The sequence below is a fragment of the Harmonia axyridis genome, chromosome 2 (assembly GCF_914767665.1).
Source record: "Harmonia axyridis chromosome 2, icHarAxyr1.1, whole genome shotgun sequence".
Lineage (NCBI taxonomy): Eukaryota > Metazoa > Arthropoda > Insecta > Coleoptera > Coccinellidae > Harmonia > Harmonia axyridis.
Window position 1 is genome coordinate 12,683,581 of NC_059502.1, and position 18,581 is coordinate 12,702,161.

At 31.9% G+C, this 18,581-nt stretch overlaps 3 protein-coding genes across 3 annotated transcripts in view; all 3 read right to left on the bottom strand.

Annotated features, from left to right (window-relative positions):
• Positions 1-9,288, bottom strand: part of LOC123674035 (disco-interacting protein 2) — a 114,568-nt gene extending 105,280 nt beyond the window's left edge. The window contains exon 1 of the mRNA XM_045608857.1: positions 9,084-9,288. Within this exon, the coding sequence (XP_045464813.1) occupies positions 9,084-9,168 (85 nt within the window). The 5' untranslated portion in view covers positions 9,169-9,288. The remainder of the gene's footprint in view (positions 1-9,083) is intronic.
• Positions 9,289-9,767: 479 nt separating this feature from the next.
• Positions 9,768-12,435, bottom strand: LOC123674037 (deformed epidermal autoregulatory factor 1). The gene is made up of 3 exons (XM_045608860.1): positions 11,702-12,435; positions 10,944-11,437; positions 9,768-10,631 (listed from the first exon to the last, which is right to left on the bottom strand). Exons 1-3 carry the CDS (start codon positions 12,300-12,302, stop codon positions 10,446-10,448), a joined length of 1,281 nt encoding a protein of 426 aa, XP_045464816.1. The 5' UTR covers positions 12,303-12,435; the 3' UTR covers positions 9,768-10,445.
• Positions 12,436-13,174: 739 nt separating this feature from the next.
• LOC123674038 (islet cell autoantigen 1) lies at positions 13,175-17,735 on the bottom strand. Its single transcript, XM_045608861.1, has 2 exons — positions 16,749-17,735; positions 13,175-14,959 (listed from the first exon to the last, which is right to left on the bottom strand). The coding sequence occupies exons 1-2, from the start codon at positions 17,588-17,590 to the stop codon at positions 14,581-14,583; spliced, it is 1,221 nt and encodes a 406-aa protein (XP_045464817.1). The 5' UTR covers positions 17,591-17,735; the 3' UTR covers positions 13,175-14,580.
• Positions 17,736-18,581: the final 846 nt, after the last annotated feature.

Below are 18,581 nucleotides of genomic sequence, written 5' to 3' on the forward strand. Positions count from 1 at the left end.
TACAAGTCCAGAAGGCATTGATATTCTTCCACGAGTTCAAAATTCAAAAACGAGCCACGAAGTGGCGAGTTTTGGAATGAACGAGTGGTAGAATGAGCCTTCTGTACGAGTATTATACATTATTTTCTCTAATTCATTGCATTGTCATCGAAATTAATGAAATATTTCCATAAATATAATTTAGTGCTTTTTGCATTGAAAAATGTTGGTTGGCAGAACTGATTTCTTTGAGGCAAATTGATGAATTGACAGATAAAGCCGTGGCGGAAAGTTCGGAGTGCCAACATAGAATAATAAATTATAACCATGAAAACTGTGCGTTTCTGATATATTCTCGCACGATTTTGTTCTACAAGATGTGGAAGAATGAACGGAATAACCACAGAATTAGAGAAAAAATTTTTTTTCTACAAATTGCGGACATTTGTAAAGAATTATAACGCCGTTTTGCGAAATATGCCGCTTTTTGAGGATTTGTTTATAAGAATATTATTGTCATCTATTCTTCAATATGACTTCTATTAATTCCACACGATGTTCACAACCTGGCAATATAGTTGATCAGTTTTACTGAAGTAGGTGAGGATGAAATGGAACGAATGCATGAAATCCGATAGTCACGAATCTTTGAGATGTTCCGTATGCCCAGGGTACGATCGAGTGGACGTCTCCGAGACCATAACAAGATTCTGAAGTGCTCTAATTGAAATTTCCAGCTTCGGGTAATCTGAACTCCTCTCGTATTTTAGGCACTCCCACGAGATAGTGAGAGACATTCGTAGAGATTATTGAGATTAATATAATAACTAGCGAACCAACAAACGTTGTCTTGTCAGGAAGAACACCGCACACTTTAATAGGGAAAGTGGACTCCTGTCAAATTGGCTGAATTTTTGTGGTTGTTCAAGTCTTTGAGAAAAAATAAATATTGTATGTTGACATAAAGATGAATGCGAATGTGAATTATATGTAATACATGTGGGAAAATTAGGGGTAAACCCAACAAATTTGTGACTGGGTACATAACAAAAGGTTGAGCCCAACAAGCGAGAAAAAAATGAATGAATGAATATCGGTCAGAGTTGATCTGTGGTCGGAGTTATAATAACAAGATACCTACATAATTCATTTACCATTTCTTAGTGTATTTTTCACATTAGTTTTTACAGGATAATTTGTAGTGTGTTTTTTTTTTAGCAGTGTTTGTTCAACAAGGTTAGTCAAATTAATATAGTGTTGGAAAGTTGATAGACCATTTTCATACTTTTACAGAAGAATAGGTACTATAGATTTTTTTTTATTTTCAGTTGAATTTTTGTTTCTGAAAATACCAGCAATTAGACGTACAAACTCAAGTCGCAGAACCCGTAATGCTGCAGGTCAAAGAAATACAAGAGCAAGTCAAACTGATGAGCAACGTGAAACGCGGAATGAAGTTGAACGGAATCGATGGAACCGGAACCAACAAAATAGAAGTGTTGCGTTTAACCCCTATAGAGCTGCATTTAATTATAACAAAGAAATTGACTACAGTACACTGCATATCGTTGCTTTTGGACCAATGAACGTTGTTTTTCAATATTGCAAGGCATTTAAGTTTGAAAATGAGATCTTGAAAATTCATGTTTTTCACTTGGCCAGTTATATGTCGCCTGTTCCAGTGTGGAATACCAACAACATTATTTATATACGCGCCAGAAAATAAAACTAAGAATATTGTGCATCATAAAGCATTAAGGCCCAGTTTCACCAAATGCTTTAATCTTGACTTGGCTCTTAAGTGAGGCCTTAGATCACGATTAATGCAATGTAGCGTTTCACCACATTCCAAAGCGCCATTTAATCGACCAATCGCGATTTAGCACTAATCGGCCATTTCTGGAGGATTACAACCTTTCAAGTTGAGATTAATAATTATTTATCAGTATGGAACTCTTGTCTATGTAATTATTTTTCCGGAAATTTCTAATTTTATCAAAATATGACTATATGTATAGGCTCAATATTTCCCATTTAAAATACACGTAAACTTTGTTTTTGTGTTTTATGAAATTTATTGCAAAGAATAATTTATTGATATGTTTGATTGAAATATTATTTGAGAAGCAGTTAAACTTGTTAATAAAAATAAATAAGTTAATAAAATTACTTATATAGTTTTTTTTCCAGAATATGTGGTTTTGTGAAATGGGATAATTTCTTTTTAACTTCTGCAAGTTTCCGACATTTCGAAGCACATCACTCGACATTTTCGGCAAAAATTAACTTTGTTTTTTGTTTACAAGATGACAAATGTTTTGAAATGTTATGAGTTATGAATGAATGACACCTGACACCTAGCGCCAATGGTGGTCATCACTGCTAATACGATACAGAACACTATATAACTTTTTGTTCACAACGTTGCCAAATGGTTTGACTATTTAATCGCGATTTGGTTAATCGCGATCATCTTCGGACGGGTTGATGCATGGTGAAACAGAAAACACTGTTAAGCCTGCTTTAGTAACAAGCGGAGTTTAATCAATCTGGGATCAAGTGCTGTTTGGTGAAACTGGGCCTAAGAATAATAAACACTTTGTTTTTGGAATAATTTTGATTTATTAATATTCCAACAGCAATACTTAATAAAGAAATTAACTTAATTCAGATAAAAAGGTAACAGATATTTCTTGATTATAGGGCGGTACGAAGTTCGCCGGGTCAGCTAGTTCCAAATAAAAAGTTCCATAGGCAAAAGTTTATATAGACTAGTTTTGACGATAGAAGCCCCTGAAAACTCTTATTTGTTCTCCATTGTTAAACAATATAAAACGTTATCCTGGATAATCACCACTTTTCTGAATAATCAACAGTCATTAATATGAGATACTATTAAAAGCATTGTTCTTTGGGGTTGTTACATTTGGTCAATTATACAGTGTGTTTCAGCTAACTTCTTTGATTGACTAGCTTACGTCCAGGAGAAGTTGCAGCCTCTGGAATTTCATCCATTTTTTTTCGAAAATTTCAGATTTTTCCTATAATTTCTGAAAATAAGGTACTAATCGCCAAACTGCAAGCATTTTCGTGATCTACATGGTCGAATCAATCAATAAATTGGCACAATAGTCCCATGAAGGAACAATATTTTTTTTTCAATTTTCTGAGGGTTAGGTATGGAAAATTTTAGGAATATTTTTCGACAAAAAATTTTTCAGGTGAAATCGAAATTCGGCTAATCAGGGATCGTCAATTATTGCAACACTCACCGATTTTGCGTAGATCTAACAGTTTTGAAGAAATTCAAACTTGAAATTTGGGAAAAAATTGAATTTCCTTCGAAAAATCGTTATATCTCCTAAATTATTCATCACAGACCCCTCAAATGAAAACGTTTTTTGAACATCGCGTTCTGATCTGAAACATAGTGAGGTTTCAAGGGCGTAGCTAGAGAAGTTGCAGCATCTGGAATTTCATCCATTTTTTCGAAAATTTCAGATTTTTCCTATAATTTCTGGAATAATGTACTAATCGCCAAACTGCAAGCATTTTCGTGATCTACATAGTCGAATCAATCAATAAATTGGTACAATAGTCCCATGAAAGAACTATAAATTTTTTTCAATTTTCTGAGGGTTAGGTATGGAAAATTTTACGAAAATTTTTCAGGTGAGATCGAAATTCGGCTAATCAGGGATCCTCAATTATTGCATCGCTCACCAATTTTGCGTAGACCTCACAGTTTTGAGGAGATTCGATATCGAAATTTTGAAAGAAATTGAATTTCCATCCAAAAATCGTTATATCTCCTAAATTATTCGTCACAGACCCCCCCAATAACAACGTTTTTTGAACATTGGGTTCTGATCTGAAACATAGTGAGGTTTCAAGGGCGTAGCTTACGTCCAGGAGAAGTTGCAGCCTCGGAAATTTCATCCATTTTTTTTTTCGATAATTTCAGATTTTTACCTATAATTTCTAGAATAATGTACTAATCGCCAAACTGCAAGCATTTTCATGATCTACATAGTGGAAACAATCAATAAATGGTACAATAGTCCCATGAAGGAACTTTGAATTTTTTTCAATTTTCTAAAGGTATGGAAAATTTTAAGAGAATTTTTCGATAAAAAATTTTTCAGGTGGGATCGAAATTCGGCTAATCAGGAATCCTCAATTATTGCACCGCTCACCGATTTTGCGTAGACCTCACAGTTTTGAGGAAATTCGAAATCGAAATTTTGAAAGAAATTGAATTTCCATCCAAAAATCCTAAATTATTATAAATTTTTTAACATCGAGTTCTGATCTGAAACATATTGAGGTTTCATTGTCCAGGAGAAGTTGCAGCCTTGGGAATTTCATCGATTTTTTCATGAGTTAATGGGTTTCATATGAAAGAAAAGAATGGTGAATGAACTCATATTATTTTGAATATTTGTGCAGCGAAAGTTTGTTTCGAAAAACCCTCGGAAAAACCTTTTTAGTTCTCATTGCATAACCATCAGATGTTATGGGAAGTTTTACTACGATTATATTTCTTTTCACAGAGCTCATCATCTTCAAGAATGTGAAAGTTATGATGGTTTGATGAAAATTTAAAATTCCAACGTTCATATCTCCAAAAAAGAACAAAAAATATGACATCGAATTCGAACCATCCTGAACTTATGAGTGACAGTCGAGTATGAGAATCAATTTCAGCAACGAATTTCATGCAAATTACCCTTCCCGTGCAAAACCTTTCGACGGACGGATTTCAATTTACGCGCAAAAAACCATAAATAATTTCCCATGGTACATCGCGCAAAATTACCCATAAATAATTCAATTTTCAAACTTCCGATCGCATCCACGTTTACGCTGTGCAAATATTTGCATGGCCCGATGTATACGTGAACTCGAATAGAAGTTAACCTAGAGTTCATTTTCTTGTCAAACACTTAGGTGCTACCTGCAGAAACACCATACGACCCACAAAGGGATAATTTTCAATTAACAGTTTTATTTCCTCCACAGTGGCTTTATGGAAGCTGGAGGAGAATTCGTTGAGATAACCATTAGATTCTGCAAGGCCATTAGCATATTTAAACTTACTTTACCCCGAAAAACCTACCACAAGAGTCTATGAATTCCATTAAATAGCTTAGCTCGTTAGGATACAATAAAATTGTAAATTTCTTTTTGCGATTTTTTTTTTTTCAGAATGCCTACAATTCGCAAATTTTTTGCCGAATCCAGCGAATCCCAAACTTAATCACTTCGCTAAAAAACCACAATTTCACCTACGTAAAACAACATGAACTTTCAAATTTGACATGAAGCGCGCGGTAATGAAAACATATCAGTGATACGATATTTCACTCAATTCGCGAGTTTCTCCACAAAGAACGCATTTCTTATGTCCCATAGAGAATCAACGTTTCATATTAACTCAAAATATATTGAAATAAATACGTAAATGTATATCAGAAATTCAGAAAACAAACTTCAAGCGCTCAAAACGACGTGAAACAACTGATGACGCTAGGAGAGCAAAAGTTGCCAAATATTGGATTTCAGCAGGTAGATACAGAAAACAATAAATATTCTGCTTATTATAAATTCGACAATTAGAAAAAATAGCGGATTCCAAATATTCAAATTTGCATATTTAATCGGGAATCACTCAAATAAATATATTTCATTCAATATAATATACATTCATAACGATATAGTAAAATTGTGGATTTGAAAATATATCATAATACGACAACGTAATCTAACCATGTTGGTGACATGTAAAAATTACGTATACCTACTCTATCTATGTTTATAACGCTATGCATAATTCATATGTACATTTCTGTAGGCTTGAATGAACGAGCTAACTCAACATCACTGCTTTTTTTCAATTTTTCGTTAAAATGATTGAAATCAATTTTTTGAATGGAATTTTATGATTATATCAAATTACGCAACGGCGTAGTAATTTGAGATTATCTTTTAACAGCTGTCATGGACGGATTTAGATCAAAATATGAAATGAAGAGGAAATATTTACCAAGAAAGCAGTGATGTAGGGTTTAGATGAAATGTGAAATATAATTCTTCCATTATATTATATTTCATTAATGTTTCTGGTGATTTCATATGTCTGAGTCGTTAACCCTACTTATAATTTCTATGATTCCGTCTTTCAAGTCTTTGGAAATATTGCTTTATATTTCAAGAATTCATATGTCATAAATAGAAAAGTTTTACAGGGATTAATTTTCGGTATAGATGATTCTTTGACTAAAACGAATATGCTTGCTTTGAATTTTGTTATTTTTCTTCGCAGTAACTTATGTGTTGTCGAGTGTGTTCTGTTAAAGCTTTGTTACTGTTTCCCTAAGCTATATTAGGAACGGTACTGTTACAATCCCCCCTGAAACCCGAAAAAATATTCCAGCTCGGGGTTTGACTCCTCAATCGTAAGGTAAGAAGTAAGGTTTTGTATCGTATCGGTGGATTTTTGATTATCCTGGGTTTTTTTTATAATCACGGATGCTACGGATTTTTATTATTCAGTTCATGATTATCGAAACCTTTGTTGGCTTATTCATCTTTATCTCTCAGAGCTGAAAGTAGAAGATTTTAAAAGCCTCTAAAATTTTTACAACTCAAATAGGTACTACTGCTGCTTCCTGTATCAAAAAACCGTTTCTCGAATAATTTAAAAAAATCAATTTGTGTTTGACGACACAGATGATACACCAATAATACAAATACATGTTCGAATAACATTTTCTTTTATTGAATTTCCACAATTTCGCCTAGAGCCAAAGCCGGTCCTGTCGATCGTGGCAATAAGGACGGTGGGCAAGAAGAAATAGTGATCTCGTCGGTTCTCCAACCTCATCTTTGCAACGTCTTCTTCGAGAAGAACCTCGACCACGCCTGCATATTGTTCTATGACACTATTCTCCTTTATTATTTTTTTTGACTTGTCTATTCCTTGTTATGCCTGCGGTACACATAGAAATTATTGAAAAAATTTGTAGGCATCTGAGCAGATCATTTGAGCGGTAAATAATGATGAGTCATTTCAAACTTCAGACGTTTCTGTTTCCTCACGTGGTCTCCATTTCATTTTGTCAAAATGAATGTTTTTGAATATTTCCAATTTCCATGATTTATTTGATTTGTCTTATCTTTAATTGATTTAAGTAGATATTCTTGAAAGCCATCGGATTGCCTTCAAAACAAGTTGTCACTCAAAACACCCACAATCTCATAAATTATTTTTTTCGGCAACCGTCCGGGAAGTGCTCACTTCCCGGACGCTTTTTCTCTGAGAAAGTAGCATTTCCCGGCCTAGTCCGGAAAGTACGTACTTCCCGGACTAGGCCGGAAAAGAATCATAGAATCCATATCAACCGAGATAACGGCTGACAGTTCATATGAAATTAGTTGTCAAAAATTTGCATGTTTTTTTATCGCAATCGCAATAAAATATGGAAAGCAGCAGCGATAGTGTTATTTTACATGGTTGCCGAAAAAATATTGTACGCAACACGCCCGAAAATGGTTTTTTTGGACTCACAGACTTCCAGGACTCGCTTACGCTCGTCCTGGAATTTTGTCTATTCGTCCAAAAAAACACCCTATTTTCCGGACTTGTTACGTAAATTACTATTTTTAATCATCTTTTCGGGCCCAGCCGAAAAAAACAGTTGCACAGTTCAGGGTAAAATCTAATCTAATAGGAAAACAACTCTACTTGCCCGTAAGCGACTGACTTAACGAAAACCATGTACCTAAAGCACCATACCATACTAGTGAAAATGAGTCAAGCGTTAGATTTTTCCTGACCTATTCACATCTGACAATTCTAGCTGCTTGAGACAAGTTGCCTTTGTATATAAACTGTTTATATACAAAGGCAACTTGTTTATAATAAACAACGGCGATTTTTACATGGGAAACAATAAATCACAAATTATTGTTCGCAAACAATCTATTTCTAATACTGAAACTAGTCATATCCTGATTCATTCATAATAATATATTTATGTACGTGCTACTTATTCTTACCTATTTATTCATTACGTAGTCATAATTATAATAATATGATTATGGGGTGATAGAGATAATTTCAAACCATATAATAGAAGACAAAAAACAAGAAACTATTCCATGAACTTAATAAGTCTTCTAGGGAGCGATTCGAGTTCATTGAATATATTTATTATCAGTGACACAAAGATAAATCATCGAAATTGTGATAATAATAAACAAAATTATAGAAAAATAATATAGAGAACAACATACGTACTTAACCAATAAATATCGAAAATTACAAACGAGAGCGAGATAATGACAATTTAATCTAATAATCTATTGAAATTCAAATACTCATATACATTCAGCTATTCATTGGAGATTTTATTATCAACAAATAATTATTTTCACAGGTAGGTACCATAATCACTTGATTATTGAAGTTTTATCAATTAACCACATAATTGGAGTAATCACATATTGTTTTTCTTCTCAGAGAACATTTTCAGTATTATTCGGTTATTGTGAGGTTCTGAAATTGGCAATAATAATTCCATAGCTTGTGCTTTGGAATAGGTATACGTCTAACTGTACAGTTATATATGTATGACAGCACCTGCTGCGATGACCTATGAGTCATGGTAAATAAAATTCAATTGGCGAATAATGGTAAAAAAACATATTAATTATTTCAATTTCAATGTAATTCGCGTAATAAATGTGTTAAGATTTGTCGTAAGGACCTGACATTCTGATAGAACATATAGTTTTTCAGTTTTGCACACTTAACAACTGAAAGACATATCATGAAAATGTTGAGGAAGTAATTAATTTTTGGGGTTAGTACATAAAAAAAGTGGTTGTCCTAAATCACTGTATGGGTTCATTTTAAGAAAGGAGCAGGTATAAATTATATTGTTAGTTCATTTGCAATAAAAATACTTCCGTTAATTTCGTGAAAGTAATAAAATTTCCTGAATACTTAGAAGTATTCCTCAATGATACTAGTATCGATTGCAATGTTGACAATCAACAAATCTTGTAGGATATGGGAAGAGACCAAAGCAAGTTCTTACCTTCAGATAATTCCAAATCAAGTTCAGCTAATTTTTCTCTCACATCCTCTGGGAGAGTGGAAATGTCTATATGAAAGTCACCCATATTAAAAAAATATTTCTTCCACAAAATTAACAAATAATCAACACTACATCTCGATCTCAATAAATAAAATGAAACGAAGTATGAACCATTTTTCTACGAACAGTCACAACGGACAAGTGACAGCGGTATACGAGTTAACTGACAGATTGTGTGTGGGTAAAGAAGAAATCTAAGACGTCATTCTGACAACTTATTTTGTTTTAGGTTAAAGACCTAAATTATTTCAGAATTATTCTTAGAATATTATTATCTATCTATATTCTAAAGACTTATTATATATACACCTATGTGGACTTTATTGAATGTCATAAACATTAAGTGACATTAAAAAAATCATCTTCTGAGTGAATGTCAATTAATTTTTTGAAATGAAAACAAATAAAAACTTGATTGATCTTGTTCTCAAGCATCCTTTTTTATCAGAAAATTAATAGAAATAGCTTTTACGTTATCGTAGAAAGTTCTGAACTCTGGAAAAACAAATTACCTTATGTTATGCAATTTCGACTCGAGGATTTGAAATGTTGAAGAAGGAAATATTAGGGATTGAAAGAAACTTGTCAATTCTGAAGGTTTATTATTGAAATTACTGAACAAAGAAAGAGTAAGTATTTATTGAAAATATAACGATATTAAAAAATGACCAGAAATTAAATAACGACTTCCCAATGAATTCCTAGATCTAAAAATTAAAATTTTTCTTGAGCTAGTACAGATGATTTTTACCTTAATTTTAAAAATTTATATCAGCTGTAAGCCTTCACATAACAGTAAAATTCGATTTGAGACAGACCCAAAAGTGAATAGAATGATTCAAACAAACCATAAAATTACTTAAAAAGAAGATTATTGCTAGTTGATTTCAAATTCAATATTATTCATTCTCAAGTCATAGAAAAAAAAAATACTATTCTTCTTAATACAAAAACTAACTATTGAATTCCTCACCAAATTTGTTCCATAACTTCCACACCAGAAACAATGAATGAAGTGCTTGTCAAAATATTAGGTATATAACATTGCTATTATGATCAATTACTTTGGTCATGATTTACACAATTACATTTTGGTTTCTTTGTAAAAATTTTTTTACATTTCATTTTGAAAAGTTCTTATCCTCTTCTGTATCAATCAATATCACAAGTGGTCAGAGGGAGAAAATTCCATAATAAAGTATGATATGAATTAACTATAAATATATATATGCAAATATTTACAATACAGAAAAATATACAATATCCAGAAAATGGATAATTATTCCTTAAGAAAATATACTTTCATTGTTGATCAGTGCTTTCAACAATGAGCATGATGGACTGCTGGGAACCAGCTTCTGTTGTTACTCCTCTTACACATTCGACTTGATGAGATGCCCAGTCTTTTCTCTGACAGAACTGTGAACAGTACGGGGTTCTTCTACAAAGTGAACACTCTGCATTTGCTTCCCTGTTGCAATTTGCACACTGAAAATAACAAATATTATTAGCAATGATTAGCAATCATTACCATCAATATAAAAAACCCAAACTTCCTCCTGCTTTAATCTGCCGAACTTGAAAACTAGAGTTTTCAAAGATGAGAAATTATTTTCAGTTTGACCCACTTGAATATATCAAACTTTGAATATTTTTACCCTGTATAAGCTGACACTATGACTCAATACTACAACAAAATAACTTTATATTCCTGATTAATATTGATATCTCAAGTCATTTAACATATGTATTCATCTTGAATATTCTATTGCTCATTATGTTTTTATTCACTTTACTTACTTTTTTGTGATTTTCATTGTCAATTGATGGCTGCAATATTGAATCTGTAGTTCCATCTGGTTGTAATACAGCTACTTGTGCTTCAACTCTGGCTGCCAAAATAGCTTCTTCTTTATCTCTTTGGAATTTATCATTTTGTCTATTTATAGTTTCTTTGAGTTCATCTAATCCTCTTCGAAATTCAGAAGACAAACGATTAATTTGATTTGCAATATCTTCTAATTTTCTCAATGATAATACTGGATCAACTAAAGTCACTGAATCCATAAGCTGATAATCAGTTGAATCGAGTCCTTCAGCTAAGTTTTGCCAAGCTTCTTCTTTCGACTGTTGACTATCACTAAGCCCATTCTGGTCTCTCATTTTGCCGCCAATTTCATGTTCCCTTTTACGCTTTCTTTTATAAGGGGTAAATAGTCGTACAGGACCAGTTGCCGACTCGTCATCACAACAAGCTGCACATGTACAGCTGGTAGCATGCGGTAAGATGATACCTAAGAAAAGAATAAATTCAATTAATTTCATAAGACTTCTGCAAGAATAGGAACCTATCTATTTGTATATCAAAGCAATTAATTATAGCAGTAATTGTATCAAAACAAATAATAAAGCTTGACTGCATAAAAAAGCAACAGAACAACTCATGATTATTTTTAAGAAAATGCGGGAAAAATTGGTTTTTCGGTTACAACTCAAAACAATCTAGATCTAACCTAATACAAAATGAAATTTAAAAGTGCATCAAACAAGTATCATACCTTCGTCAATTAGGGTTTGGAGACTTCGTCCCCCGAAACGAATACTTCTTTTCCAATCTTTACTAGATGCTCTACCACAAACTGCTTCAAATTCGCTCGGTGTGTACCACTGATTACCTGATTTTATGCAACGCCCTCTGCCACCTGAACCAAATCGATTTTTATGTAATACTGCCGATGTATTTTTGCACCTTACAGGCAAAACTGGTAAACTAGCTGCTTCACTCCATGATCCAACAATACTTGGTGTATTGGAATTGGAAGAGGCATTATTCGATCCAACTTCTTCTTGTTGAATTACAATTGTTTTCAATTCACCACTAGTGGGGTCAGTAGCTAAGTATCCATTGTTATCAACACATAACATTGGTTTGAATTGAGAAAGTTGTTCTTGTGTAATAACATTGAAGGAACTAGCAATAAGAGAACCGACTGGTAAAGATACCGGAACACCACCATGTCGCACAGAAAGAGTGACCGGAACCTTCTCGGTTTTCGGAACAACAGAAACGCCATCATCTCCGCCATCGTGCTCACTCGCTAATTGTTCGGCTTCGGAAATGTCCGGTAGGACGACACCCTCCGAATTTGAGTTGTCCATGTTAAAATTACGTCCAGGAATGATTTCGTCAATTTCACATGAATTTGAAAAATATTTATATAATAACTACTACAAATTTAGCAACAAAACAAACTCATTACTCATAGAATGGAGGACGATGGTCACGAACTACTATTTCTTGTGCTATCTAATACCTGGGAATGGTAAAATTTCGATGCGCATGCTTGGCGCCAATTATGAATGTTTTAACATTTGACTAATTTACTATATTTTATAATTCCTGCTTTTAATTGAAAATAAACGAGTATTTCTTTTGAAGTAATTCATAATTTTATAATTCCTGCTTTCAATTGAAAATATACGAGTATTTCTTTTGAAGTAATTCATAATTTTTTCTCGCTAATAATAAACTCTGAATGGAGTGTTTTAAGACTTCTATATTAATTCCAAAGTTGGTATGGATATTCGAATATTTCGTTGTTGCTTCATTGAAATCGAATCACCATTAGCTGTTTTTATCTTCAATAATAAAATAATTTTGAATGATGGTACTAAATGTGGTTTTATAAAAGCTTTAACTCTTTTGGATAATAGAGGTGCATCTATCTTAAGCGTAAAATTGGAATACATTTCGCATTCTTCTACCACAGGAATTTTAGTTTGATGAATATATGTATAGGGCGTGTGTTGAACAATTAAAACTTTTCAGGAGATAATATTTTTGCAAGACCAAAAATAACGTTATAAATACACCTTATGGTCATTATGCAGCTTTTAGGAGAAGAAGAAGGAAGCATAATTATTGTGCCACGCCAATTGGTGGAGTTTCATGATTTCTACCATTATAATAGAAAAAGAATTATTTGAAAAACAATAGGAAATTATAAAGGAGTAGGGGAATTAATAAAGAATTTAATATGAAATTTATATTTCATACGAATGAAACCACAATATACTTTATAAACTATGAAAAATGAAATAACTTCAAAATGAAAGACTAGAAATTTGATGTTAAAAATGTACTGAGGCAAATTTCAAAGTCTTTGAGATTAATATAGTACTTTATGATATAAACACTTATTCGAATCTGATATTCTTAATTAGCAAATTGCAGAATTTATATATTGTGTATCATTGAATTCAATGATTCACCATAATCCTTTTTATGAAATGTATGTACAGTGACCTTGAAGGTTCAATAAGATTATGAATTAATGCAATTTTTATGGGACAAGAGGTAAAAATATAATATCTCATAAAACATATTATAAATCACTCATAATGATTAATCCTGAATACTATAGTGACTTGGTTATATATTACATTAATTTTCAATTCAAGTGACATGAATTTAGTTGGTTTGAAAATTAAATAATAAATGTTTGGTTGCTATATAAAAATATACTGAATTTGTCCAATCTTTAAAATAGAGACGTAAATATTAAGTGCCAAATTTATTATAAAATTATAGTTGATGTAGAGGTATCAGATAATAGTAGATATAAAAAAAAAACTTAGGCAAGTGATTTTCAGTTATCAAGGGAATTCCTGTACATATGTAATGAGAGTTGTAAATACTTTGCTGATAATGCAAAAAAATATATTATTTTGGTTGGTCTAATTAGAATGAATATTGAAAGAGAAATAATATAATACAGACACCAAAAAAGATTAAATACTTCATAATAATAATGGGGCATTATATTATTTTTCTGTTCATTCATTTAGCTAATTTTTAATTTATAACTTAACACTATCACTAATCCCTGGATGTGCAAATGGTATTACTTCTTTGGAATATTTTAATGTGTATTTACAATATCCTTGTATTTCTTGAAAAATCTTAGAAATTTGTATTGAATCTGAGATAATAAAAGTTAATGATAAGTTGTTCTTCATATAAAATACTGCTTCTGGAAAAAAGACATAATACTCAACATTTAGTACCCACGAAAAAGTATTATAAGAGATGATGTGGTATCTCTTTCAAAAAACTGTGAAGACCCCATTGTTTGATACAATATGTATTTTTCCATTATCAAATCAACATTTGAGCTAGATACATAGTTTCATATTTATACGCCTTTCTATACATATGGAGATAAAATACAATTATATAGAAATTACACAAGAAAGTGTATAATATTTTTCATCTCAGTTCTGTTGACAAAATTGCCACTTCATTTCTGAATCACAATTACCTCCAACAAATCTTCAATTTTGTAACTAAATTATATAATATACTCTAGCTATTTTTCAGTTCAATAGTAAAAAAACGCAATGTTCTGTCATCCCAGAATAAAATAGAGAAGTGATATTACAGTTGGTCTCCATTTCTATTCGATAAGTTTTTGTTAGACAAAGGATCTAACTCTTCAAATAAACTAAGCCATGACATCTGTGCATCTTGTTTTGCTGTGTCACTTTTTTTCTGGAGATCTTTATCTGTACCTGTTTTCTCCAATTTTTCGAGATCATCATTGGTAAAATTGAAGCCGCCTTGCATCAAATTTGAAGGCATGAAGAAGTCCTTTGAAAGAAGATCAGAATTGTTCTCATCTTCAGTTAAATCCAGAAGTGATGGATTTGAATTAATTGTAGTCAAATTCTCACTGATGTTATGGGTTGATGTTTCTTGTGATGAAAAGTCATCACCAAGAAGATTCATCACATCATTCACCTCATCTTGAGTTTTACTAAAAAATGTTTGTCACAATAAAATGTTTCCTAGTATTGTCTACATACATAAAAGCTCTAGAAACAGCAGGCAAATAATATTGTTTATAAATAAAATGAAGCAGTAGAAAGTGTATGTACATTGAATAAATCAATGAAAAATGGGAGTGGACGATAAAAAGAGCGAAAGGACAAAATAATTCTCGAAAATTTTGAATATCGGTCTATACAAGATAATCTCTGAAACAATTGAGTTTAGTGAAAGCTAGTAAGTAATTATTACTTACTAGTTTCTGAGATTATCTTGTATAGACCGATATAAAAAATTTTCAAGAATTATTTCTATCCTTTAGCCTTTTAATCGTCCACTCCCATTTTTCATGGATTGATTACAATCAAGAATTAGATTTCAATGCAAAATAAGAAAAATTTGTGCTCATGTGGAAAAATTAATTCTTGTAATATTAGTGTAGAAATATTTCTAGTTCATTAAACAGGAGACTTCCTAACTAAAATACTTTTCGCCAGAAAAGTTTTCCATAACATTATAATCGGTTAAAAAGAATCAGAATATTCAGCTGTAGCAAAATTTATGAGAATTGGAATATCCTTTAATGCTTGGTCCCACACAATATGAAATCTTGGATTCAGTCCTTGTTGGAAATTCACGTTGATTTGATGAAAATAAATATAAACACTTTTAATGTAATTAAAAAATTAAGTGTTTTATTGAAATGCAATCATAGTTTTTTTAACGATGAATGAGATTCTGCAAAGAAAAATGATTATTCCCTATTCAAAAAATCTACTTGCTCTTGAAATAAAACAACAAGGTTACATTGAATGTCCCTCTGAAGACTAAGAAACTTTCATTTGAAATAATTTTTGTTGCAGTCTCTTCCTAAGGAGTTCAGTGGATCCCTTAAAATGGATCATCCAGTATAGCCCTGTTCCAATTTGCCCCACCCTTCAATTAAAACATTTTGTATTTGTTGCAGATCTACTGCTTGAAGGCTTGTATCCTTCTCTCAATGTAGTACTAGACATGTTCTATTTGGCTTTTTCCAAAAATGTTTAAGGTCAGAGTTATACCCATATAGAATTTTGGTTACTCAATAATTGAAAAATATACATGGGATAATAATCAAGTTTTTCTGATCTGATAATTCGCTGAACCACAGAATTTCTTTTGATAGAAGGCTGTTATTCTCAGATAGTGCAAAAAGGCACAAGAAACAACATATTTTTTTTAATTTGTAAATTTCGATAAAAATCACTTCCTTCTGAAATAGACAAATTTGAATATGAAATGTTTTCTGCCTTAATTTGGTGCTGATAAATTATTGCATACATCAAAAGTATTATTCTCATATACCTTTTTTGTATTATCAAGAAAATTATTTCAAAAGTCATAAATGATAGTTGAGGTATCAAGTCATTTTATATTTTCTTGTCTTATAGACCAGGACGTTTTGACTTCAGATACTGAATAAAGGATATGAAGCAAATCTACAAGCAAAATTTCTTGAAAAAATGACATGAATATAAGTATGAGCAAGAGCTCAAAAGTCCTGACTTCAGGTCAGTCATTCATTAATTTTCAGTATAATTTCTCAAAGGAAGGAAAATCTATCCACATAATGATCTGAAACGACAGAAAAAGAGGATATCTTTCACCCTTCCTAATGAATAACCGCCAATGAAGTAGATATCCAAAATTTATCGATCACAATATTTTCAGTGCAAAATAAAAGCAAAATGCAGTGACTACAAGATTTCAAGCTTATATTTAAGAGGCATTCTTTATACCTTCCTTCACTGCTTTCTTTTCCACCTTTCTTAGGATCCTCATTTTTATCAGAATATTCTGCATTAAAGAATGTTTCCTTATCTTTATCTTCATTTGGAATGGCTAATTCGGCAGTTATATGAAAATCATAAGGCTCTACCTTATCCAAGTGTTCACCAGCTGTGCTTAGAACTTCAGTTGCCTTAGTTGCAAAGGTGGATAAGGCATTTATGTAGGGAATTAATGCATGAGAAAACATATTACATCGAGCAGCAGCTAATAAGTCAACTTTTTGAAGACATGCCAATGTGTATTTATCAAATTTATTTTTTGTTAATCTCACATAACCCTGAGCTTTACGAAATTTGTCAACACCATGACCAGTATCAGGGTCAAGTTGCTGAGAAACAGATTTCATCCAACTTAAGGCAGCTCTATATTCAGTACGACATTTTTCCATTTCATCTACCGTTATCTTAGTATCTACAACTGCTCTCCCTGTAAATGTATCTACTTCATGATGTAATCTTAGCAAAGGAGGTCGTATAGTCAGTCTTTGGTGACCAATATATGCTAGTGATTTTCCTGCAGTAACCATTATTTTGCTTGCACTATCATTTTTTTCATTTTTACCACATTCTTTCAAATATCTTCCAAGTGTATGTTCTTCTTGAGCTAAATAACACAACCTTTCTTTATACATGTCTATAAAACGTTGTAACTGAAGACAACTATCATTTATTGATTTGAATAATTCTAATTTAGCGTCCAACTCCGCATCAGAAGAGATAACACATTCATCTTCTTTTCTACCCAATTTCCTTTGAACACTTTTTTTCGTGACCCAATACTGGTGCTGCATAATGTATTATAATTCTTCAATGATTGATGTTTAAGCTTTCCAATACTATATAATTAACACCAATTGACCAAAGTAAAACATAAGGAAAAATAATTTGAGGACGATTTAATTATTATGCTATTACAGTGATGTTGTCACGTTTGACAGAATGACAGTTGTCATTGACTGAAACATAGAAGTATACATATTTCTAATTTAATTATCTATTTGAAAAAATCATCATTACAACGGCACCAAAGATAATATGCATTATAATAATATGAAGAAAGCGCGTGGAAATATAATATTAATATATTTAATCTCTATCAGTCTACAACCATGAAATATTTACTACGGAACACAGAATCTAGAATTATGGAGCACAGAATCTATAGTTAATATGTGTTCTGTGGTTATAGTCATAGAGGGGTCGGTTTTTATTAAGATGCATAGAATACCTGGTGTGTCTACTTATACCTGTAAAACTTTCAGACAAAACGGGAGATTTTTCGGATTTATACCTACATACTTGATTTCGAGGGATCGCGGGCTTTTCAGATGGCGCATACATCGTTTACATTTGACATTTCTCTCAATTCTCGACTCTTGTGAACCAAGGGCGTAGATCTTTTTTTTCTTGGGGAGGGATAATCGAAAAAAAAATTTTTGACGACAACTTTTATTCATATCTGTAATGTTAGAAAAAGAAGTCTGATAATGAAGTTTGAACCAAATTACTCGAAATAATTTTTGTTGTTACTAATTCGGTTGTTCTTACCTTGTTCTCAAATAAGAGTTACGAAGGAAAATGAGAAATTACTTGGATAATTTTGAGAAAAAACAGTTTCATGAATATGAGCCCACAAAGGCTTCGCTTTCAATATACAGGTTGTTTCTAGTGTGTCGTACAGTTTATCAAATATTTATTAATCTTCGCTACAGATTAGGTGAATAAATACCAAAACTTATAATTAATGCATTCATTAGAGCTTACTAGCTGGATCTTTATAAT